General features: G+C 44.8%; 1 protein-coding gene across 1 annotated transcript; it reads left to right on the top strand.

The window, feature by feature from the left end:
* Nucleotides 1-6,563: 6,563 nt before the first annotated feature.
* LOC146021255 (gamma-crystallin-3-like) lies at nucleotides 6,564-8,637 on the top strand. Its single transcript, XM_083155047.1, has 3 exons — nucleotides 6,564-6,572; nucleotides 6,788-7,030; nucleotides 8,362-8,637. Exons 1-3 carry the CDS (start codon nucleotides 6,564-6,566, stop codon nucleotides 8,635-8,637), a joined length of 528 nt encoding a protein of 175 aa, XP_083011173.1.
* The last annotated feature ends 16,583 nt before the right edge of the window (nucleotides 8,638-25,220 follow it).

The following is a 25,220-nucleotide window of genomic DNA, read 5'->3' as shown; positions in this document are numbered from 1 at the left end:
ACAGAAGGAGCCCCCAGTCCTTTCACTTCTTACTACAGTAATGCCGGATGTGGGACCATTTGTAGACAACAAGTAGATAGACAGCCATTAGGTCGACACCATTAGTTCGACAACTCAATAGGTCGACATGCTTTTAGGTCGACATACCATTAGGTCGACATGTCATTAGGTCGACACTGCCATTAGGTAGACAGTGTCTAGGTCGACAGTCAAAAGGTCAACATGGTTTTATTCACTGTTTTTTGGCCGAAATGTCGACACAGTCGACATGGACACAGTTTGAAGTGAACCGCAGCCCCTCGCATCGCTCGCTTCGCTTGCGATGCTTCGGGCACACTATTTTATTCTCCCACCACACCCTAGTGGATAGTAGGGCATGAAATACCGCCTGTCGGCACATGTCGGCTCAAAAAACAGTGAAAAAATCCATGTCGACCTTTTGACTGTCGACCTAGACACTGTCGACCTAATGGCAGTGTCGACCTAATGGTATGTCGACCTAATGACATGTCGACCTAATGGTATGTCGACCTAATGACATGTCGACCTAATGGTATGTCGACCTAATGGTATGTCGACCTAAAAGCATGTCGACCTATTGAGTTGTCGAACTAATGGTGTCGACCTAATGGCTGTCTAACTACTTGTTGTCTACAAATAGTCCGGATACCGTAATGCCTTGGGGTGGTTGGGTTTTGTTGGCCTGGGGGTTCACTGCTCTGGACTGTGACCTTAGGGACCTATCTGATGAGGTCAGTACTAAGGACAACAATTAATAGGTCGACCACTATTGGTCGAGAGGCCATAGGTTGACGCCTTAAAAAGGGCAACATATCTTTGGTCGACATAGTCAAAAGGTCAACAAAAGCAATAGGTTGACACAGAAAAAGTTTGACATGAAAAAAGTGGACGTGAGCTTGGCACTGTATTTGGTGCCTATGTCGATATATGGACACCATATATTTGCTTTGCTTGCCATGCTTCGGACACAGTGCCTCGCTACACTCAGTACACTATTGTAATCTAAAGGCCCCCATACACTGCAGAGATTTGGGCCAATTTCACCCACTCCAGGTGGTTTGGGCTGAGAAATTGGCCCAAATTGGATGCCTTTGATGTCCCCTTGGGTCCAATGTGCGGTCCCATGCATGCAGGTCCAACCTCAGACCCTTCTTCCAGCAGCAGGGAACAGGGGTCGCATGCTATCCATCACATGCAGAGGCAACACATGCGATGCGGAAGATCCCGGGTGGTTTGCGGGTGATTGGCTCATACATTGCTGTGATACATTGCAGTTGTGTATGGCCAGCTTAATGTATGTGTATGGCCAGCTTAATGTATGTGTATGGCCAGCTTAATGTATGTGTATGGCCAGCTTAACTCTACGTCCACCTGGATGGTAAAGTATGAAAAACCACCTTTTTTGAAGAACAAAACCATGAAAAACTCATGTTGTAATTATTTATGTCGACTTTTCCCATGCCGACCTATTGCTTGTGTCGACCTTTTGGTCATGCCGACCTGTGGTATGTCAACCTTTTTCATGTGTCCACCTATGGCTTGACGACCATTGGTGGTCAATCTATTGACTGTTGACCTTATTACTGTCATCCTGCCGACTGCATCCCACCTGGTCATGGTAGGTGGACCCATCATTTTTGCTAGCCTCCGGTTTCTGCTGGATGTTGCTCACCGGGTTTTCGCAGCTACATTTCTCCACATATTTGATATAGTGATGATCTATAAGAAAATAAAACACGGCACGGGACGGCTTCTATATCTGATATAAGTCCATCCCAAAGTCCCCCTCCCCCCCATTTCTATTGGCTGTTTTCACATTAGCATACCTCCCAATAACCCTGATTTCAGTGGGACTGTCCTGCTAATTAGACAGTGTCCCGCTGTTCCACCCATGGGTTGCATGGCAGGGAAAGGGGGTAAGTTTTAAGAGCTGGTGATAACTGCATTATTGCATGCACACGTCATCTGTTAGATCAGGGCGAGGAACCGGGAGTGCTGGGTACACTCTAAAAATGACGAAAACAGGGGGTCACACCCAGGGCTGCTGAAAGGGGTGGGGAGCAGGTACAGTTTACCCGGGCCCAGGCCTGTCAGGGGGGCCCAGGTCCGGGCACACACACAGATTTTTTTATTTGGTGGTGAGTGCATAGGGTCTGAGTGTACCGGAGTCAGCTGTTTAGCAGCGTCAGCAGGAGCGTGGATGTGGGTGGGACCGTGGGGGTGAAGGTATCACAGAGATCCTTCTGAGCGGCGTTCCACTCTCTGGCTCCAGGGTCTGCTGAGAGCCAGCCACGTGACTCGGGAGTTTACCTTGGCTCGGTGACAGGAGGATACTTCGGGTAGGTAGTCCCTGGGTGCTGGGAGGAGCTAAGACAGAAAGAGAATGGGAATGTAGTATTACCCACTTGGATGCTGCGGAGTGGGTAGTACTCCCAGGGTAGGAGGCCCCTGGGAGTACCACCCACTCCGCAGCATCCTGCTTGTCACGGTCCCTACATTCCCATCCCAGCTGCCACCAGCAGCAGCAGGTGCCAGTGCTGTGTCTCCAGCCCAGCAGTCCCAGACCTGGTTCCCCACCCATGTCCAGGTCACTGTGTTCCAAGGTGGAAGGTGGGTGGCTGGGTGCTCTGTGTCTGCTGCCTCCCTGCATGCTGCTGGGGGTAGAGATCCAACTCTGTCCGCATGTAACCCCTGGCAGAGCATGTACTGTAACTCCATGGCAATGAGCATGTAAACCCCTGGCATCAAGCATGAAACCCATATCAATGAGCATTTAGGTCAGCAGAACTTATGTGGCATAATATGTGTGGTATTATATGGAATAGGCATTACAGTGTGTGGCATAATATGTAATGAGCAATACAGTGTGTGGAATAACGTGTAATGGGCATTACGGCATGTGGTAAAATATGTAATAGGTATTAAAGTGTATGATATAATGTGTACTGGGCACTACAGTGTATGGTATAATGTGTACTGGGCACTACAGTGTGTGATATAATGTGTACTGGGCACTACAGTGTATGGTATAATGTGTACTGGGCATTACAGTGTGTGATATAATGTGTACTGGGCACTACAGTGTATGGTATAATGTGTTACAGGCATTATGACATGTGGTATCATATGTAATGGGTGTGTGGCGTGTAATAGGCATTACGGTGTACATTTTTGGTGCGCGCCACTGTCCCAGTGACCACCATGGAAGAAGTGGCATAACAGCGGGTCCATAGACCCCTTGACGGCTTGAGGGAGTCATCACCAGCAGAGTGTGCGAGGAGCTCCATCCATGGGGGCCCAGGGAAGTTGTTGTACTGGGGCCCAGGATTTCTCTTGGCGGCCCTGATCACACCAGTAGGCCATGCCCCATCCACATAAGGTGACACCCACACATTACGTGGTTGTGACCCGTTTTCATATGGGCCGTGTCTCCTGCGCAGCAGGCCCAGAGTACATGGTGGAATGCGGTAGTCTAGGTCAGGCTTATGGAAGATAGAAAAGCTCAGCAGCAAGTCAGCGAAACACAGCTGTGCTGCTGATCCCCGTGTTATGGCCCCCATACATCAGCAATCACAATTAATTGCTTCTCTGATCCAGTGATATTTTTCCCCAGATAAATGGTTTCTTCAATCTATATGACTTGCCCACACAATACAGATTTGTTTCAGTGATCGGCAGATTTTTCCTGTTAGAACGGAGGATTGTCACAATTAATTTGCTGATGTGTGGGGCCAGCCAGCACACAGAGGGGCGGATTTAGGGATGAGGGCGCCCCTAGGGACAACAATAATGTTTACTAAGTAGGACAGGTTACAGGGGCAGTATCTGCATGTCCTATCCATTTACACTCTATTTAAGATGGAATATAGAAGAGTACAGTGGATATTTTGCAGTTATTGGTACATTTTGGGCTGACAGTACTATCACAGGCATCCAAGTGCCGCCCCCAAACATGTGCCGCCCCTAGGCACGTGCCTCACGTGCCTAATGGGAAATTTGGCTCTGAGCACACATATCACATGTGACAGGTTCCCTTGCCAGAAATATGTGATTGGTGCTGCTTTTTAGTGGCTTTATTTGGTACTTGTTTAGTTTCACGGCGGCAGTTATGTAGTTTACGTAGTTTACGTAGTGCTGTTTTGATAATACCAATACAGCACTACGCTGCCTACATAAACTACGTAACTGCTTCTGGAGCCCTGAAACGACACAATGGTTAATATCCCCACTATCCACGTCATAGCCCCAGTATCCACGTCGGTGTGGAGTTGATTTTATAAATTGTGGCGAGCGCATAGAGCCACCGAGTCTGAAACGTGGCGAGTGCAGCGAGCCCCGCGAGGGGTCACGGATACGCGTCCCCTCGCGGGGCTCGCTGCTCTCACCACACTTTATAAAATCAACTCCACACCGACGTGGATACTGGGGGTATGACATGGATAGTGGGGGAAATGTGTGTGTTGTGCATTATACTTACAGTACCATCCTCCGGCCCAGCCACTGCATCCACTGGGTCCCCGCCATCCACAGATGGGCAGTGTTCAGCCCCCCTCCTCCAGCAATCAATCCCCGCCGCCATCGTTCAGTCCCCCTCCCCCGGTACTGGCAGCTGACAATGTACACAATTAGCATAGTGCCACTGGGGGCAGGGCCAGATTATAATGGGGGCACAAGGGGTCAGTACCCCTTGGCCCCCCTCTAGCTAGGGGCCCCCTGTGTTTGGCAGGTGTTTTTTTGGTACTTGTTTCCTAGCACGGCCACACCGATTTGCATCGGGGTGGTCGTGATGGAAAAATCGCGTCGATCGCATCGCATGCGACCAAATCGCATGTGACGCGACCGACGCGATTTTTTAATTGAATCAAATGTGAATAGGGTACCTGGGACCCGATTTTACATTGGATTCAATGTAAAATATTCCCTAGACCCCCAATTTTACACCCTCAACTCCATCCCACGATTGACACGAACCCGAAGCGTGGCAAGCGCAGCGAGCTCGCGTGGGGCGGCGGTGCGCGTCCTCCGCCCTTTTCATACCCCTACTATCCACGTTGGCGTGGAGTTGAGAATATAAAGTGTGGCGAGCGCAGCGAGCCACCGAGCCCGAAGCGTGGCGAGCGCACGTGTATAACTTCACAGGTATACGCGTCCCCTCGCGGGGCTCGCTACGCTCGCCACGCTTCGGGCACGGTGGCTCGCTACGCTCGCCACACTTTATATTCTCAACTCCACGCCGACGTGGATAGTAGGGGTATGAAAAAAGGTCGGAGGACGCGCACCGCCGCCCCTCGCGGGCTCGCTGCGCTCGTCACGCTTCGGGTTGCCGTCAATCGTGGGGTGACGACGGGGCCATATACAATGTGAAATGGGTCATATTGGCCTATTTTACATTGTTTCCTATGTGAGATGGACTTAATCAAGTCCATCTCATCTTGTGCCATTATAATGGCACAAGACCGACGCGATGCTCCCGATTTCAATGTTAAAAAATATTTTAACATTGAAGCCTATGGCAAAATCGCGGGCATCGCGTCGGTCGCGTCGGGGGCAATGAAATCGGGTCCATCGCGGGCATCGTGTACCTTAACTTTAAGGTACAGGATGCCCGCGATTGTGGCCGTGGTAGGAAACAAGTACCATTTTTTTTTTTTTTAGCTAAACATTTTGTGCATGGGAGTGGGGTAGTGCTGCAGCTTCACCTATCTGCCAATGTGACAATGATTAATGGTGCTGAGCATCGGGAGCCAAGGTACACTGACTGCACAAGTGTGCAGTGCATTACTGGGAGTTGAGTAAGTCCCATGACACTTTGCACCAGAGGACAGAGGCCAGTAATGACAAGTGCAAAAGGGCCCCACTGTCTAAAGTGCCCCGGGCCCCCCGAAGGCTTAATCTGGCACTGACTGGGGGAGCTGGGAAACCATGTGATGCTCCCCCAGCGGCAATGCGCTGAATTACGTACATTGCTGGTGCCTGGAAGTGACTGCCGGAGGAGGGGGACTGAAAGCTGCCGCCGGGTAGTAACCATCGCCCGCAGGGATCGCTGCCCGGAGGACGGTAAGTATAAAACAAAACACCCACCATCACTGGCTACGCTGACAACATATCTTAGTATACGTTAAAAACGTAGCACAGAGCTGTCGCCGTGAAACTACACAAGTACCCTTTATTTAAATCTAAAGTTGTCTTTCATGCTAGAAAAATTTTAAAACGTACCCAAGTTTAGATTTCATATTTATCATTTCTGTTTAAATATTGCAAAATAAAAAAACAATGTATCCTGAATTCATCCTTACACAGTTCTGCCAACATGAAAGGTGATGTTCTCAGCAAGCGTAGGAATGCAACAGGGGCAAGAGTTAATAATGGTTAGTCATGTATACTGGTAACACAAAAGGCCTATACATTTTCTATAGTTGACAGAAAAAGGGTCAGCTCTGCCTACGTGGTAACGCAAACATCAGCAATACCACGTATATAAAGAGCCATCCACTTCGGCTCTCAAACAGTTCCCAAACTTGTCCATCAGAGCTGCAGGCAAAATGGTTAAGGTAATTCTCGCTTACACTCACAGTATCTCAGCTGTCTGGAAAATCTGTTCTTCACATTTTTAGAACTAGAAAATTGCCTAAATTTTACATATAAACATATTGCATACATAGGGAAACACATGTACTTTTGGCCATTGATAACATGTACTTTTTGGCATTGATAATAATTTCAAATTGTATAATAAATTCATTTCCAAACCATTAACTTTCCACAGATCATCTTCTACGAGGATAGAAATTTCCAAGGTCGCTCCTACGAGTGCACCTCTGATTGCATTGATTTGTCTGCAAACTTCAACCGCTGTAACTCCATCCGAGTAGAGAATGGAAACTGGGTCTTGTATGAGCAGCCCAACTACAAAGGGCACCAGTACCTCCTGAGGAAAGGCGAGTACCCCGACTTCAAGCAGTGGTTGGGATATAACGACTCCATTAGATCCTGTCGCCTGACTCCACAGGTACATTTTTTATTTATTGTTTACTTTTTGTTAATAATAAGTAAGATAAGTAGTCTTATAACATGGACTGTCTGAAATCTACTATGTGTGTAACTTTATATTTAATTGGCTACATCAAGTTGAGCTTGTGAATTTGGGTTTGGGTTATTCCCTACATAGGCAAATGCAGGAGGGGTTTCCAGTTGCCTGGAATCTCCATACTCTTGGTAAGTGGCTGAAGATAGGACATTTATCATGCAGTATGTCAGTTTAAAGGAAAGCGTAGAACTGCTGCACGTGGCCAGTGGTAGCAGCCTTTCTACCAAGTTTGCTCTGTGTGTGGTTCGGAGTCCTCAATCATTACAGAGAGCAGCTACCAGGGGGAAGAAACAGGAGCCTTCTAGTCTAATTCTATTATGTTTGTGTATTTATTTATTATATATTTAGCCTTTTCCTGACCACATATTTATGTTATTTATGACACAGCCTATACTATAGACCAGGGGTGGTCAAACCTGTCCTCAAGATTTACCAACAGTTCATGTAGATATTAATACTGTTGGGGGTGTTCAATTCAAAAATTGTTGAATTGATCTATTTAATTTGCTTAACTGCTGACTTTTGGCCTAGGCAAATTATCTGTCTAATTGCGGACACCTTTGCCCTTTTTTGTCTGTTTTTGTCAATGCCGTTTCACTTTTTGGGGGATTGAAAAGGCATCAGTGAAAAATTGACAAAAAAAAACAGATGAGAATGTCCGCAATTTCATGGTGAAAGTCTACTAAAAACTGGTCCAGGCCAAAAAACAGGATTATTTGAATACCCGCTATATTCCATACAGTATCCAGTATATAAAAATACCTATGTTTACATTCATGTCCAGGGTCGTTATTAGGTTCTTCTACTGCTCCCCCAGACTCTCGCACCAATGTTCAACAAAGTAGGAGATTGAGGACTGTATGGAAACCCCCCTCTAATAATTGTGTGTGCCATGCCCTGTCTCTGCTTTATATTTAGATCTCTTACTTTAGATTCCAGCACAGGGATTTACTACAACCAGGGGTTCAAGTGAGGGGGAACGGGGTGGAACTGAGTTCCACCACCTCTAATGGTGAGGTGGAACATTTTTACCTCCACATTGGCCCTGCACATTAATTCTCACAGAATAGCCTTCTAGTTTGCAGGGGGTACCAAAAACCTTACCAATGGCCCTTTCTCTGCCTAATGGGGGGAGGGGGTGTAATTAGGTAGCATAGAGAAATTAGTTCCCCCACCTCTGCATGACCACTTTATGCACTGACTGCAGCTGGAACATTTATGTTGCTTAATTCATCTATTTTGCTTGAGTGCAGCACAGTGGACCGTTCCGGCTGAGGGTCTACGAGAAAGAAGACTTCCGAGGTCAGATGATGGAGTTCACTGAAGATTGTCCTCACGTCTATGAGCAGTTCCACTACAACGACATCCACTCCTCTCATGTGCATGACGGATACTGGGTTTTCTATGAGGAGCCCAACTACCGGGGACGTCAGTATTATCTGAGACCAGGAAATTACAAGAGATTCAGTGAATGGGGAGCAACAAGCCCCAGGATTGGTTCCTTCAGGAGAGTCCAATATCTGTATTAACCAAAAAAACTATATATATTAAGTTCTTTTTAAAGTTTAATAAACATATTGAACAGTATTGGATTGTTTGGTCTTATTGATTATTTTTATTGTAAGATATAATGACAAGGGACCACTGATAATTGCCTAACCATCTTAATAAGAGAGAGAGAATGATGGGTTGGTGTAATGGGACATTATGGGACATTATAACAGATGGGCTTATTATAAAGTTTATTTATGTGTCAATCTTCCCAAGTGTTGACTTCCCACTCTGTGATTACTGTTGACCAATTGATCGTATATCCCTCAGACATAGAGCTTTCTGTCCTCATGCCTGTACTTTATAACTACTGCAATGCTAATTGGCTGGCTGCCCGTGGATAATGATCTTTGTGGGGTAGGTTTCAGAGAGAATGAGTCCCATGTGCAGACAATTATTTGGGGAAAATGGCCCGGACTTTAGAGAGGTAAGTGTTACCATCAGTCCTTCCACCTCTCCCGCTAGAGCACCAATTTTATATGTTAGCAAAAACCATGGTGCACTGTGACACTCGGAACAGTGGAAGAACCCAAAGCGCAATCTAAAAAAAGGGGCAGGGTCTTGGGGGAAGGGTGTGACCTTGTGGAAAGGGGTGTGGCCTCTGGTTCGCCCCGTCTTTGCATGACTCTGAGGGTTGGCAGATGCTGGCCTGCACCAGGAGACTCTCCGTCTACAGCACCGGCCCCTGTGATGAGTGCCGCACAAATGGCCACATGGGGGAGGTCCACACTCCCATAGTGATGCCACTGGGTGGACAAAGAACATGATGACAATGGCCATTACTTTGTAACTATACATAAACCTGAGACAGCAGATTTTTTATTTGACTTGTTTACAGCAGCAGCAGCACTGGACATATGTATTTGCATTTACTTTCCCTTTTTCAGAAATTAATTCTTAGGTTCAAATAAAAAGTCCAGTGTTTCATCCATTGCACAATACAGCACATCCGGAACAATCTCATACACAATAGCTGCCCATAGCCGACCGAAGGGTCACAGACTTTTACGTGTATTTTGCACACATCAGCAGTAGGGTGAGTATATATAATGGGCAGCAATAATCTATCACAGGGAAATTCTGCGAGGACTGTTAAAGCTGCGATCAGTTACAGGGCCGTACTGGCTTTATAAATGATTGCCGCTTTAACAATATCGGCAAACTCTCCTACATCTTACTGGCATGTGCATTCTGCCCCGAGTGTTGTCCATCGGCTGGGGCAATTATTGTAAATGTGCTGCTCATGGAGCAAAAGGTTGTATGTTTTTTATTGTGAGGGGGAGTGGGAGGGGGGGGGGGGACTTACTACATATTCTAAAAGTCTGCCCATAGCAAACGATCAAATGGTGTATATCATTATCTAGGATGCAATAGAGAAAATGATAGACAGGGGTTTATTTACTAAGATGGGATGTTGCCCATAGCAACCACTCAGATTCAACTTCTTATTTATTTAGCACCTTCTAGAAGATAATAGAAATAATCTGATTGGTTGCCCATAGGGGGTGTGGATTTTATAGAACAGGGGTGGCCAAACCGGTCCTCGGGATCTACCAATGGTCCACATTTCCCAGACCACAAAGCTGGGGCACAGGTGCAGTCATTACTAACTGTCACATTTACCAGACCACCTAGCTGGTGCACAGCTGTAGTCATTACTAACTTTCACTTTCCCAGATCACCTAGCTGATGCACAGCTGTAGTCATTACTAACTGTGACATTTACCAGACCACCTAGCTGGTGCACAGCTGCAGTCATTACTAACTATGACATTTACCAGACCACCTAGCTGGTGCACAGCTGTAGTCATTACTAACTGTCACTTTCCCAGATCACCTAGCTGATGCACAGCTGCAGTCATTACTAACTGTGACATTTACCAGATCACCTAGCTGGTGCACAGCTGTAGTCATTACTAACTGTGACATTTACCAGATCACCTAGCTGGTGCACAGCTGTAGTCATTGCTAACTGTCACATTCCCCAGATCACCTAGCTGGTGCACAGCTGTAGTCATTGCTTACTGTCACATTTCCTAGATCACCTAGCTGGTGCACAGGTGCAGCCATTACTAACTGTCACATTTACCAGATCACCTAGCTGGTGCACAGCTGCAGTCATTACTAACTATGACATTTACCAGACCACCTAGCTGGTGCACAGCTGTAGTCATTACTAACTGTCACATTACGCAGACCACCTAGCTGGTGCACAGCTGTAGTCATTACTAACTGTCACATTCCCCAGATCACCTAGCTGGTGCACAGGTGTAATCATTACTAACTGTCACATTTACCAGACCACCTAGCTGGAGCACAGCTGGAGTCATTACTAACTGTCACATTACCCAGATCACCTAGCTGGTGCACAGGTGTAATCATTACTAACTGTCACATTACCCAGATCACCTAGCTGGTGCACAGCTGTAGTTATTGCTAAATGTCACATTCCCCAGATCACCTAGTTGGTGCACAGCTGTAGTCATTAGCAACTGTCACATTCCCCAGACCACCTAGCTGTTGCACAGCTGTAGTCATTACTAACTGTCACATTCCCCAGACCACATATCTGGTGCACAGGTGCAGTCATTACTAATTGTCACATCTCCCAGACCACCTAGCAGGTGCACAGCTGTAGTCATTACTAACTGTCACATTCCCCAGACCACCTATCTGGTGCACAGGTGCAGTCATTACTAGCTGTCACATTTCCCAGACAACCTAGCTGGTGCACAGCTGTAGTCATTACTAACTGTCACATTACCCAGATCACCTAGCTGGTGCACAGGTGCAGTCATTACTAGCTGTCACATTTCCCAGACAACCTAGCTGGTGCACAGCTGTAGTCATTACTAACTGTCACATTACCCAGATCACCTAGCTGGTGCACAGGTGTAATCATTACTAACTGTCACATTCCCCAGACCACATATCTGGTGCACAGGTGCAGTCATTACTAACTGTCACATTTCCCAGACCACCTAGCTGGTGCACAGCTGTAGTCATTACTAACTGTCACGTGTCCCAGATCACCTAGCAGCTGCACAGCTGTAGTCATTACTAACTGTCACATTCCCCAGACCACCTAGCTGGTGCAAAGGTGTAATCATTACTTTCACTTTTACAAACATGCTGCATTCATTCCTACTATAGGTCCACAGGTTGTCTGATACTGTACATGGATTGCTGGTAGATCTTGAAGACAGGTTTGACCACCTTTGGTCTAGAATCTAGATAGACAGTCTAAAGGTCAACCCCAAAAGCTCGACATGCAATAGATCAACAGGGTCAAAATGTCGACATGAAAAAGGTAGAAACATGAAAAGGTCATGAGTTTTTCAAATTCTTTGGGTGTAATGGACCCCCAATCAGTGTAACGTGTACCCCCACTTCGCTCACCATGCTCTGGGCTCGGTGCCTCGCTATGCCCGGCACACTATTATATTCTCCCTCTGTGCCAACTTGGATGGTGAAGTGAGATAAGCCGGTTTAAAAATAATCATGAAAAACTCAAGTCGACTTTGTGATTTCTCTACCGTTTTCATGTCAACATTTTTACCTGGTCAACATTTTTCCCTGTCAACCTTTTGATCCTGTCAACTGGATCTTTTGTGAGCAACCAAACTATTAAGGACACAACATATGGCTAGGTCAACAGTGACAAACGGACAACACAAGCAAAAGGTCAACGCGGCAATGGTGAACACATAAAAGGCTTGACATGAGGTTTTGAGGAATTGTTTGGACTTTTTCAGGCTCCACCATCGCCATGAACTTTGACAGGGAGTGGGCGGAGTGAAGCGAGCCGTACAAGGCTACTCTAATTGGGGGTCTGTGTGATCAGGTGTTACGTTGACACCAAAAACTCATTAAAAACTCATGTCAACATTTACATGTGTCAACGTTTTCCACATCAATACGTACATGACAAGTACATGTCAACCATTGTCATAGTCGACTGCGCATGTCAACCTTTTAGTGTCAACCAGTTGACTGTCTACCTAGATATTGCCTGGGAGCTAATCCTCAATGAATTATTTAGAGATGTTACGTGTTGTAAAATGGTATTATTATTATTATTATTATTATTGTTATATTATTATTATTATTATTATTATTATTATTATTATTATGTTGAGGTTATTATTATTATTATTATTATTATTATTATTATTATTATTATGTTGAGGTTATTATTATTATTATTATTATTATTATTATTATTATGTTGAGGTTATTATTATTATTGATGTTATTTTTATTATTGTTGTTATTATTTTTTATCCATGTTAAGATATTTAGGTGTATTAGTAGCGTTTTCGGTACTTGTGAGTTATCCGGGCTCCCGATTTTTTGATTGTATGCCTTAAGTTAAGGCATACAATCCGATGCGATGCGATACGATATCGCATCGCATCGCATCGCATCCGACCATCGGATGCGATGACCCGATTTTTCCATAGGAATCAATGTTAAAATGATTCCTATGGAAAAAGGGGTCCTTTTCATACCCCTACTATCCAAGTGGGCATGGAGTTGGATATAAACCTGTGGCGAGCGTAGCGAGCCACCGAGCCCGAAGCGTGGCGAGCGAAGCGAGCCCCGCGAGGGGACGGTATTCCGTGTCCCCTCGCGGGGCTCGCTACGCTCGCCACGCTTCGGGCTCGGTGGCTCGCTACGCTCGCCACAGGTTTATATCCAACTCCATGCCCACTTGGATAGTAGGGGTATGAAAAGGACCCCTTTTTCCCATTGAATTCCATGTTAAAATGGACTCAGTCCATTTTAACATTGATTCCTATGGAAAAATCGGGTCATCGCATCGCATCGCATCCGATGGTCGCATGCGATGCGATGCGATGTCCCGATCCGACCCGATTTTAAAATCGGACGCCCGGATAACTCACAAGTACCGCGTTTTCACTTATGACATCATTAGTTAAAGCACATTGGTCCATTCTGCCTGAGGATCTACGAAAGAGGAGAATTCACAGGACACATGCTGGAGATCACTGAGGATGGTCCTAACGTCTACAATCTGTTCTGTTATCATGACATCCACTCCTGCCATGTCCTGGATGGACCCTGGATGTTCTATGAGTGGCCCAGAGAGTACAGGAGCTTTACTGAGTGGAGTGCCATGTAACCCAAAATTGGTTAATTTACAAAAGTAGGTACTTATGTATTATCTGGGCTCCCATGTTTTTGTTTTTTTTTTAATCTTTTTATTGCTTTTTTTTTAAATGTAACGACATTGTACAATATTGAATGAAGAGTACATGTATATGAATAAAGAATATATGATTAAGGATTCAGATGCGTAAGTCTGATATATGTATATACATAATATAAGACATAACATACAGTATAGTTTAAATTTATTTATTATTTATTTATTAACAGTTTCTTATATAGCGCAGCATATTCCGTTGCGCTTTACAATAGCAGACAGTGATACAACAAAACAGGGTATTTACAGACAGTCAAAATGTAGGAGGGCCCTGCTCGCAAGCTTACAATCTATAGGGAAATAGGCATTGATACATAAGGATAGATACTGTATTCTTTATTGCATCGATTTCACCAGAACGCAAGGTTCTATGACTGGTTCTGGTATTTGATAAGCTTGCCTGAAGAGATGAGTCTTCAGGGAACGCTTATAGGTTTGGAGACTGGAGGAGTCTTATTGTGCTTGGGAGGGCATTCCACAGAGAGGGTGCAGCCCGAAGAAAGTCCTGCAGTCGGGAATGGGAGCGGGTAATGAGTGTGGATGAGAGACGCAGCATATCATATATTATAGTATATATTGTAGCATGTAGCATAGCAACATAGGACGTACAATGGTCCACTCCGAGTCTTCATATAATAAATACATAGATTTAAACATCTGTATAACATCTGTGTAATTAAAGTACAACACGTCTTTTGGCTTCTAAGAAAAAAATTTAGATGAGATCAGATGGCCAACCATTGCATGTCCTATTCTCAGCACATCTAACGGTTTAATGATAATGTTTATAGACCTATTAAGCATATAATCCTAAATAAACAAAAAACATACTCTAAGGTGGATAAGATTTTCAGACATAGACAAAGACAAAGACATAGACAGACACAATAGGATATCGGCGGGTGGTAGGGCAGACAGGGATGGGAAGGAGAGAAAGGAGGGTGAGGGGAAGGTATAAGGGTGCAAAAAGGGGGGGGAATCCAAAGTTGCTTAGGGTACTAAATAAATGGGGCCACAGGACAAAATCAAAAGCTTTCTCTGCGTCCAACGTGAGCACCATATGTTGCCCACGCTGGTCCGCAGAGACTCCCCCTGCATGTTGTATGGCAGCTAAAACTCGTCTGACATTGACAACTGAGTGTCTTCCAGTTATAAAGCCTGATTGGTCCTTATGAATAATTAGGGGCAACACAGGTTTCAATCTCTCTGCCAAGATCTTAGTAAAGAGTTTATAATCTATGTTTAGCATAGAGATTGGCCTGTATGAGCCCGCCAAATTCAGGTCACGTCCTGCCTTCGGCAAAACTTTTATTATAGCTTCTGAGAAAAAGGCTGGGAGGGTACCTTGTTCTATGATACAGTTGAAACAATCTCTTATCGACTCCACCATCTCCAGTTTCATGATTTTATAGAACTCATTTGAGTATCCGTCCGGGCCTGGCGCTTTGGCCAGTTTTAATTGCCCAATGGCCCAGGTGATTTCTTCTTTTGTAAATGGAGCGACAAGAGACTGCTTCAAGTGATCTGGGACTTGTGGTAATTTAATAGAATTCCAGAAGGAAGAAGGTGGGGATGTTGTGGACAAATCTGATGGAGGAGAGGGAAACCCATCTGTGCCAATCGACTCACCCGAAGAGGCCGCAGGAGGTGTATATAATGTTTTATAGAAGGCCTGCATAACCTCCGCAATTTGTTCATCCGAATCGGTGAGTGTATCTATTCCTGTTTTCAGCGGGTGGATTACAGTACGTTGCCTAGAGCCTCGCAATAAGTTAGTGAGCATGGGGCCTGTCTTATTTCCAAATTTATAGAATTTAAATTCCACATTAAAAAGGTATTTGTCCCCTTCTAGTTGGAGAAGTTCCTCAAAATGAACTTTGGCGTTTTGATATTCATTCCTATTCCCTATGTTAGGGTTCAATTTATACTGTTGATAAGCATCTGTAAGCTTACGTTGTGATTCTAAATATTTAATATTCCTGTTTTTCTTTATGCCAGAGACATAAGCGATAATTTCACCTCTTATTACTGCTTTTGCAACTTGCCAGAAAAGAATGGGGTTTTCAATTTTAGTGGTAATATTATCAACGCAGTATTTTTCCCAGGTCTGTCTGATCTTATCCTGGAGGCCTTTATTTTGGGACATATGGGAGGGAAATTTTCAATTAGGTCTCGTATTTCTAGAGACACTTAGCTCTATTTTTATCGTTATCAGGCCGTGATCTGACAATAGTGGAGGGGCTATATGTGCTACTTTAACTTTTGGGAATAGGGGTTCAGCCAATAAAATATGGTCTAATCTAGAGCAAGTGTTATGGGTCATAGAGGTACACGTGAATTCCCTCTCAAGGGGATGAAGTGCCCTCCACGTGTCTATCAGATTTAGTGTTCGCAGTAGGTAGGGAATACCTATTTTCGGAGGAGTGTTCTGTTTTTTAACAAGCGGGGTCCTATCTAACAGATATGATGAGATTAAATTGAAGTCTCCACATAGTACTAATGTAGTTGGGTCTAACTTGTGTAGGTGAGTCAAAAGTTCAATAAAAAACGCCTTCTTATATGGGGTAGGGGCATACAAATTGCATATATTTAACACCTGTCCTTCTAAGGTAACATTCACTATCACATATCTTCCTTTAGGGTCGCTGATCGAGGAAGACACACTTACAGCCAGAGATTTTTTTGCCAGAGTCACTACTCCACAAGATTTTTAATTTAATAAAGAGGATCCCAAAAAGGTCCAATTAAGCATATTAAGCTTTTTTATTTCCCCCGGCAGTAAATGAGACTCTTGTAGGCAGACAATATCTACCTCCTGCTTATTGAGGTATGTTAACACTTTCCGCCTCTTGGCTGGTGTGTGGATTCCTCGAACATTAAGCGTTCCAATCGTAATATACATCACATATTTTTTTAAGTGTACTAGAGAAACCAATGCTTCTAATTCACATGCATATGGGGGTGGGAGACACAAAAGGGTAACATTGAACACGTAGACATGGGTAGAACATAAGAGACACGAAAAAAGGAAACCTATACAAATTACTACAACTATACTGAAAAGAAACCTTGGTAGGTATATAAATTGTGGACTTCCAGTATGGCCGTTTGCCATAACAGTGGTACTAAATTATAGAACTAAGATACTAGACGTATAACGGCATAACTTCCCCTCCCACCCAACAACATTCGAGTAAACATTCAAGTAAGCCTAAGCTAAATAGCTAGTCGGCATGTGCTTCATAATAGCAAAATTGCCATAGCCCTCTATAGAACGTGTAAACGATGCAGCGTGACAATCAACATTGTCACTTGTAAAAAACCTCTCAGTCTGTCACGATGTCAGTTACTGTATGTCCTGGTTCTCCCCCTGTCTCGCAATGAGACAGTGTTTTATGAGGTAGTCTTCTGCCTCGCTTGCCTTGACGAAATCCCGGGTACCATTATCAGTAATTATTCTCAGGCGGGCTGGGAAGAGCATGTAAAACTTGCACTCGGACCTTATCATGGCTGAGCAAATAGGAGAAAAAGCACGTCTTGCTTTTGATACATCGCTTGGGAAATCTTGGAACACTCTCAGTGTATGATCCTCCCATCTTATGGGGTTAACTTTTCGTGACGCACTCCAAATTAGTTGTTTGTGCAGGTAGTTCAGGATTTTTAATATAACTACCCTGGGTCTTGATTGTGACTGGGGTTTAAGGATTCCCATTCTGTGGAACCTCTCCACAACCATATCTGCACACGCAGATTCAATATTGAGGAGTTTTGGCAGGGTATTGCGCACAAAGAATTCTAACTGTGTCCCTTTTACATGTTCAGGCACCCCAGTGATTCTGATGTTATTTCTTCGGGTCCTGTTCTCAATATTTTCTAATCTGTCAGCTAGACGTTTGTTATCAGTTTCTAGGCTTTGAACTGATTTTGTCAGAACACTGATTTCATCAGTGTTGTCGCTGATCTTTTGCTCAGCAATGGACATTCTATCAGTGAGGCGGTTAATCTGTATGGTTATGTCCGTGACAGCTTTCTGTATGAGGGGGGCCATTGATTTCTGTATCATAGAGATCAGCTCCTCGTGTTGGTAATGATAAATACCTGCATGTCCAGTACCGCTGCTCAGGTCATCTGTCTGGGGTTCCGTTATTGTTTTTTTGGCAGCTGGTGTCCCTGGGGCGTTGCTGGAGCCCGATGCCATGTTTTGCTCCACGCGTCTTTTTTCTTGCCTCTGTGGCTGAGGCACCGGAGCTTGTTTGGCGGCTGCAGGTGATCCCGGAATCCTCTCCATAGCGTGTGCCCTACGGCGGGGAGAGCGGGAGCGATCTCTGAGGGTGCCCGACAGCTTTGGGGTCTCTCGTGCTGGGTAGGGAGACGGAGCTACGTGGAGAAGCTCCTTACTCCTCCATGCCGGAACCGGAAGTCCTGGGCTCCCATGTTAAATGCACCCCATTTTTTCATACCCCTACTATCCAACTAAGCATGGAGTTGATTTTATATAGTGTGGCGAGCGCAGCGAGCCACCGTGTCCGAAGTGTGGCGAGCCCAGATATTACATAAGGACTGAAAAGTATTATATTAAAACTATCACATGCATATTGTTGGTTTATTCACAAGAACACATTATTGATTTGCAATTTCATACAGGCATATACAGTATTGTGTCACTGTATATGCCTGTATGAAATTGCAAATCAATAATGTGTTCTTGTGAATAAACCAACAATATGTATAACGGAACGTCACTTCCGGTGACGCGTGAACGTTACCAAGGAGATGGCACAGCATCAGTGGAACTAATTCCGGTTCAAAACCCCGATTAACGGGGATTGTATATGCATGTCTAATAATCCTGGTGTATAATAGTGAGATCAACAACCCATATGTTTTAGGATGGCGATTATCAACATATGAAGGGTCAAGTTGCCCTCTCATGTCTCTATTCTATACGAGCAAAAGTCTGTATTAACATAAGATTAGGTCACCCAGTTGACCCGGAAATAGTTCATAGAGGTCAAACTCAATTATATTGTGTTTTCTATATGAAATTGTTTGTTTTATACATAATTTATAGATTTGTTATAGTTTCAAGGTCTGTCTCCACTATATACTAAAAGAATTCAATGATTATTATATCGACAAAATGAGTGAATCAGATTAATCATGCAAATAAATCCCATAATGCACTGGGTATAAATATAGGTTCAGAACATACAGCAGCATACCTTGACAAAGCTGACGTTTGGACAGCGAAACGCGTTGGTAATGCTGGTGCCAGATCCTGGACAACTACTTGGAGGTTCCACCTGCTCAATCATCTGACCACAACTCTTCCCTAACAATCCCTGGAAGTCTACGGCTCAATTTCATCACAACTCAACCTGGACACCCGGCCACGAGGTTGTAGGTAGGCTCCCATAACATCAGCCACTCCCTCGGTGTGCTCACAGGATTACAAATCGCCGTTTCACGGACTCCACAAATCACTGGGACTGTATCTCTAGCGTGGACAGTGCGGGTTCTTCAATCCTCCCACCCCGGACGGGGTCATCCATACACACGTGAGATCTGGGCACCAGTCATTTATTGTGTTTTTACTATCCCCCCCTTTTTTTGCCACTATAATCTTTTTATAATAGTGTACACTTGTCAAAAAATTATATTTGATATCCACATGCTGCTATATTTTTTATATTGTTTTTTAATAAATTGTTATATGAATTTTCAAATCTGATTCACTCATCATTGGATGTGAGCGCTGCTTTTTGTGTTGTCTTTTTTTCTGGCGGTTGATAAAGGCTGAGACCCTGTTGAAAAAGTAATTTATAACACATACAAATCTGCACACATACTGTATGTTTTCTCCACTTTATTGCGTCATTGCGTGAGCAGAGCTAGGTTGGTTCTTGTCTTGCTTGCAGACTTGCAATCTAAAGACTGTATTAAGGGAGCAAAACCAATTTCAAGGCAGACTTCAGACATTGTGGGTCCCTGGACTGAAGAAATAGGCAGGGGACCCATGTGGCAGGTCCAGATTGGTTGCCGTTCTGCAAGATACAATTTTAAATGCCGTCAGTGCTCGCTCGATGGCCACCGGGTTATGCACAGCTGCAATCATGTGTTAGCCCAGTCTGGGGCCAGGACTGGAGTCCCAGCTCTCCACCATGATGGTGGCCTGGCTGCTCTTACAGGAGACAAGTGGCCAATGACAGGCTCAGAGCCAATCAGGCTAAACATGCTTTGTTCTGATTGGTTAGCACATAGAAAAAGCCATTCTGATTGGACAGAAGCTGAATGCATTCAGCACAATGAAGTGTATTCATACATATATTGTTATAATATTAAGATGTCTGGGATATGATTGGTGGATGTTTGCTGTAATAGATGTGTTATAAATTAGTTTAGAAAAAAATCAATGACTCAATTTCATATAAATGGGGGCGAGGTTATGGTCACAGCGGCGTGTTGTGAGTCACGAGGGCCTGGCCTATATCTCAGCTCTCTTAGTCACCTACCATCTATACCTGCATCTCTTCTCACTCACGTCCCTATATCTCAGCTCTCTTACTCACCTACCATCTACACCTGCATCTCTTCTCTCTCACTTCCCTATATCTCAGCTCTATTACTCACCTACAATCTATACCGGCATCTCTTCTCACTCACTTCGCTACATCTCAGCTCTCTTACTCACCTACCATCTATACCTGCATCTCTTCTCACTCACTTCCCTACATCTCAGCTCTGTTACTCACCTACCATCTATACCGGCATATCTTCTCACTCACTTCCCTACATCTCAGCTCTCTTACTTACCTACCATCTATACCGGCATCTCTTCTCACTCACTTCCCTACATCTCAGCTCTGTTACTCACATACCATCTATACCGGCATCTCTTCTCACTCACTTCCCTACATCTCAGCTCTGTTACTCACCTACCATCTATACCGGCATCTCTTCTCACTCACTTCCCTACATCTCAGCTCTGTTACTCACATACCATCTATACCGGCATCTCTTCTCACTCACTTCCCTACATCTCAGCTCTCTTACTCACCTACCATCTATACCGACATCTCTTCTCACTCACTTCCCTAAATCTCAGCTCTCTTACTCACCTACAATCTATACCCGCATCTCTTCTCACTCACTTCCTTACATCTCAGCTCTCTTACTCACCTACAATCTATACCCGCATCTCTTCTCACTCACTTCCCTACATCTCAGCTCTCTTACTCACCTACCATCTATACCCGCATCTCTTCTCACTCACTTCCCTACATCTCAGCTCTCTTACTCACCTACCATCTATACCCGCATCTCTTCTCACTCACTTCCCTACATCTCAGCTCTCTTACTCACCTACCATCTATACCCGCATCTCTTCTCACTCACTTCCCTACATCTCAGCTCTCTTACTCACCTACCATCTATACCCGCATCACTTCTCACTCACTTCCCTACATGTCAGCTCTCTTACTCACCTACCATCTATACCCGCACCTCTTCTCACTCACTTCCCTACATCTCAGCTCTCTTACTCACCTACCATCTATACCCGCATCTCTTCTCACTCACTTCCCTACATCTCAGCTCTCTTACTCACCTACCATCTATACCCGCATCACTTCTCACTCACTTCCCTACATCTCAGCTCTCTTACTCACCTACCATCTATACCCGCATCACTTCTCACTCACTTCCCTACATGTCAGCTCTCTTACTCACCTACCATCTATACCCGCACCTCTTCTCACTCACTTCCCTACATCTCAGCTCTCTTACTCACCTACCATCTATACCCGCATCTCTTCTCACTCACTTCCCTACATCTCAGCTCTCTTACTCACCTACCATCTATACCTGCATCTCTTCTCCCTCACTTCCCTACATCTCAGCGTCTCTTACTCACCTACAATCTATACCTGCATCTCTTCTCACTCACTTCCCTGCATCTCAGCTCTCTTACTCACCTACAATCTATACCTGCATCTCTTCTCACTCACTTCCCTGCATCTCAGCTCTCTTACTCACCTACCATCTTTACTTGCATCTCTTCTCACTCACTTTCCAACATCTCAGCTCTCTTACTCACCTACCATCTATACCTGCATCTTTTCTCACTCACGTCCCTACATGTCAGCTCTCTTACTCACCTACCATCTATACCTGCGTCTCTTCTCACTCACGTCCCTACATCTCAGCTCTCTTACTCACCTGCCATCTATACCTGCGTCTCTTCTCACTCACTTCCCTACATCTCAGCTCTCTTACTCACCTACCATCTATACCAGCGTCTCTTCTCACTCACTTCCCTACATCTCAGCTCTCTTTCTCACCTACCATCTATAACTGCATCTCTTCTCACTCACTTCCCTACATCTCAGCTCTCTTACTCACCTTCCATCTATACCTGCATCTCTTCTCAATCACTTCCCTACATCTCAGCTCTCTTACTCACCTTCCATCTATACCTGAATCTCTTCTCACTCACTTCCCTACATCTCAGCTCTCTTACTCACCTACAATCTATACCTGCATCTCTTCTCACTCACTTCTCTACATCTCAGCTCTCTTACTCACCTACAATCTATACCTGCATCTCTTCTCACTCACTTCCCTACATCTCAGCTCTCTTACTCACCTACCATCTATACCTTCATCTCTTCTCACTCACTTCTCTACATCTCAGCTCTCTTACTCACCTACCATCTATGCCTGCATCACTTCTCACTCACTTCCCTATATGTCAGCTCTCTTACTCACCTATCATCTATACCTGCATCTCTTCTCACTCACGTCCCTACATCTCAGCTCTATTACTCCCCTACAATCTATACCCGCATCTCTTCTCACTCACTTCCCTATATCTCAGCTCTCTTACTCCCCTACAATCTATACCCGCATCTCTTCTCACTCACTTCCCTATATCTCAGCTCTTACTCACCTACAATCTATACCTGCATCTCTTCTCACTCACTTCCCTACATCTCAGCTCTCTTACTTGCCTACAATCTATACCTGCATCTCTTCTCACTCACTTCCCAACATCTCAGCTCTCCACCTACAATCTATACCTGCGTCTCTTCTCACTCGCCTTCCTACATCTCATCTCTCTTACTCGCCTACAATCTATACCTGCGTCTCTTCTCACTCACTTCCCTACATCTCAGCTCTCCTACTCCCCTACAATCTATAAATGCATCTCTTCTCACTCACTTCCCTACATCTCAGCTCTCTTACTCACCTACAATCTATACCTGTATCTCTTCTCACTCATTTCCCTACATCTCAGCTCTCTTACTCACCTACAATCTATACACGCATCTCTTCCCACTCACTTCCCTATATCTCAGCTCTCTTACTCACCTACAATCTATACCTGCATCTCTTCTCACTCACTTCCCTATATCTCAGCTCTCTTACTCACTTACAATCTGTACCTGCATCTCTTCTCACTCACTTCCCTACATCTCAGCTCTCTTACTCACTTACAATCTGTACCTGCATCTCTTATCACTCACTTCCCTACATCTCCACTCTCTTACTCACCTACAATCTATACCCACATCTCTTCTCACTCACTTCCCTACATCTCAGCTCTCTTACTCACCTACCATCTATACCTGCATCTCTTCTCACTCACTTCTCTACATCTCAGCTCTCTTACTCACCTATCATCTATACCTGCATCTCTTCTCACTCACGTCCCTACATCTCAGCTCTCTTACTCCCCTACAATCTATACCCGCATCTCTTCTCACTCACTTCCCTATATCTCAGCTCTCTTACTCCCCTACAATCTATACCCGCATCTCTTCTCACTCACTTCCCTATATCTCAGCTCTTACTCACCTACAATCTATACCTGCATCTCTTCTCACTCACTTCCCTACATCTCAGCTCTCTTACTCGCCTACAATCTATACCTGCATCTCTTCTCACTCACTTCCCAACATCTCAGCTCTCTTACTCACCTACAATCTATACCTGCGTCTCTTCTCACTCGCCTTCCTACATCTCATCTCTCTTACTCGCCTACAATCTATACCTGCGTCTCTTCTCACTCACTTCGCTACATCTCAGCTCTCTTACTCGCCTACAATCTATACCTGCATCTCTTCTCACTCACTTCCCTGCATCTCAGCTCTCTTATTCCCCTACAATCTATACCTGCATCTCTTCTCACTCACTTCCCTACATCTCAGCTCTCTTACTCACCTACAATCTATACCTGCATCTCTTCTCACTCACTTCCATACATCTCAGCTCTCTTACTCACCTACAATCTATACCTGCATCTCTTCTCACTCACTTCCCTATATCTCAGCTCTCTTACTCACCTACCATCTATACCAGCGTCTCTTCTCACTCACTTCCCTACATCTCAGCTCTCTTACTCACCTACAATCTATACCTGCGTCTCTTCTCACTCACTTCCCTACATCTCAGCTCTCTTACTCACCTACAATCTATACCTGCATCTCTTCTCACTCACTTACCTACATCTCAGCTCTCTTACTCACCTACAATCTATACCCACATCTCTTCTCACTCACTTCCCTACATCTCAGCTCTCTTACTCACCTACCATCTATACCAGGGTCTCTTCTCACTCACTTTCCTACATCTCAGCTCTCTTACTCACCTACAATCTATACCTGCATCTCTTCTCACTCACTTCCCTACATCTCAGCTCTCTTACTCACCTACCATCTATACCATCGTCTATTCTCACTCACTTCCCTACATCTCAGCTCTCTTACTCACCTACAATCTATACCTGCATCTCTTCTCACTCACTTCCCTACATCTCAGCTCTCTTACTCACCTACCATCTATACCTGCATCTCTTCTCACACGCTTCCCTACATCTCAGCTCTCTTACTCACCTACCATCTATACCTGCATCTCTTCTCACTCGCTTCTCTATATCTCAGCTCTCTTACTCACCTACCATCTATACCCGCATCTCTTCTCACTCACTTCCCTACATCTCAGCTCTCTTACTCACCTACCATCTATACCTGCATCTCTTCTCACTCACTTTCCTACATCTCAGCTCTCTTACTCCCCTACAATCTATACCCGCATCTCTTCTCACTCACTTCCCTATATCTCAGCGCTCTTACTCACCTACCATCTATACCTGCATCTCTTCTCACTCACTTCCCTACATCTCAGCTCTCTTACTCCCCTACAATCTATACCCGCATCTCTTCTCACTCACTTCCCTACATCTCAGCTCTCTTACTCACCTACCATCTATAACCGCATCTCTTCTCACTCACTTCCCTACATCTCCGCTCTCTTACTCACCTACCATCTATA

This window comes from Crinia signifera, chromosome 7 (assembly GCF_055691185.1).
Source record: "Crinia signifera chromosome 7, ASM5569118v1, whole genome shotgun sequence".
In the NCBI taxonomy this organism is placed as follows: domain Eukaryota; kingdom Metazoa; phylum Chordata; class Amphibia; order Anura; family Myobatrachidae; genus Crinia; species Crinia signifera.
The sequence above is the reverse complement of the archived record's forward strand: the minus strand, read 5'-3'. Positions and strand labels throughout refer to the sequence as shown.

Coding starts and splice junctions, on each gene's coding strand:
- LOC146021255 (XM_083155047.1), top strand. Junction 7,031..8,361: donor CCTGTCGCCTGACTCCACAG/GTACATTTTTTA, acceptor GCTTGAGTGCAG/CACAGTGGACCGTTCCGGCT.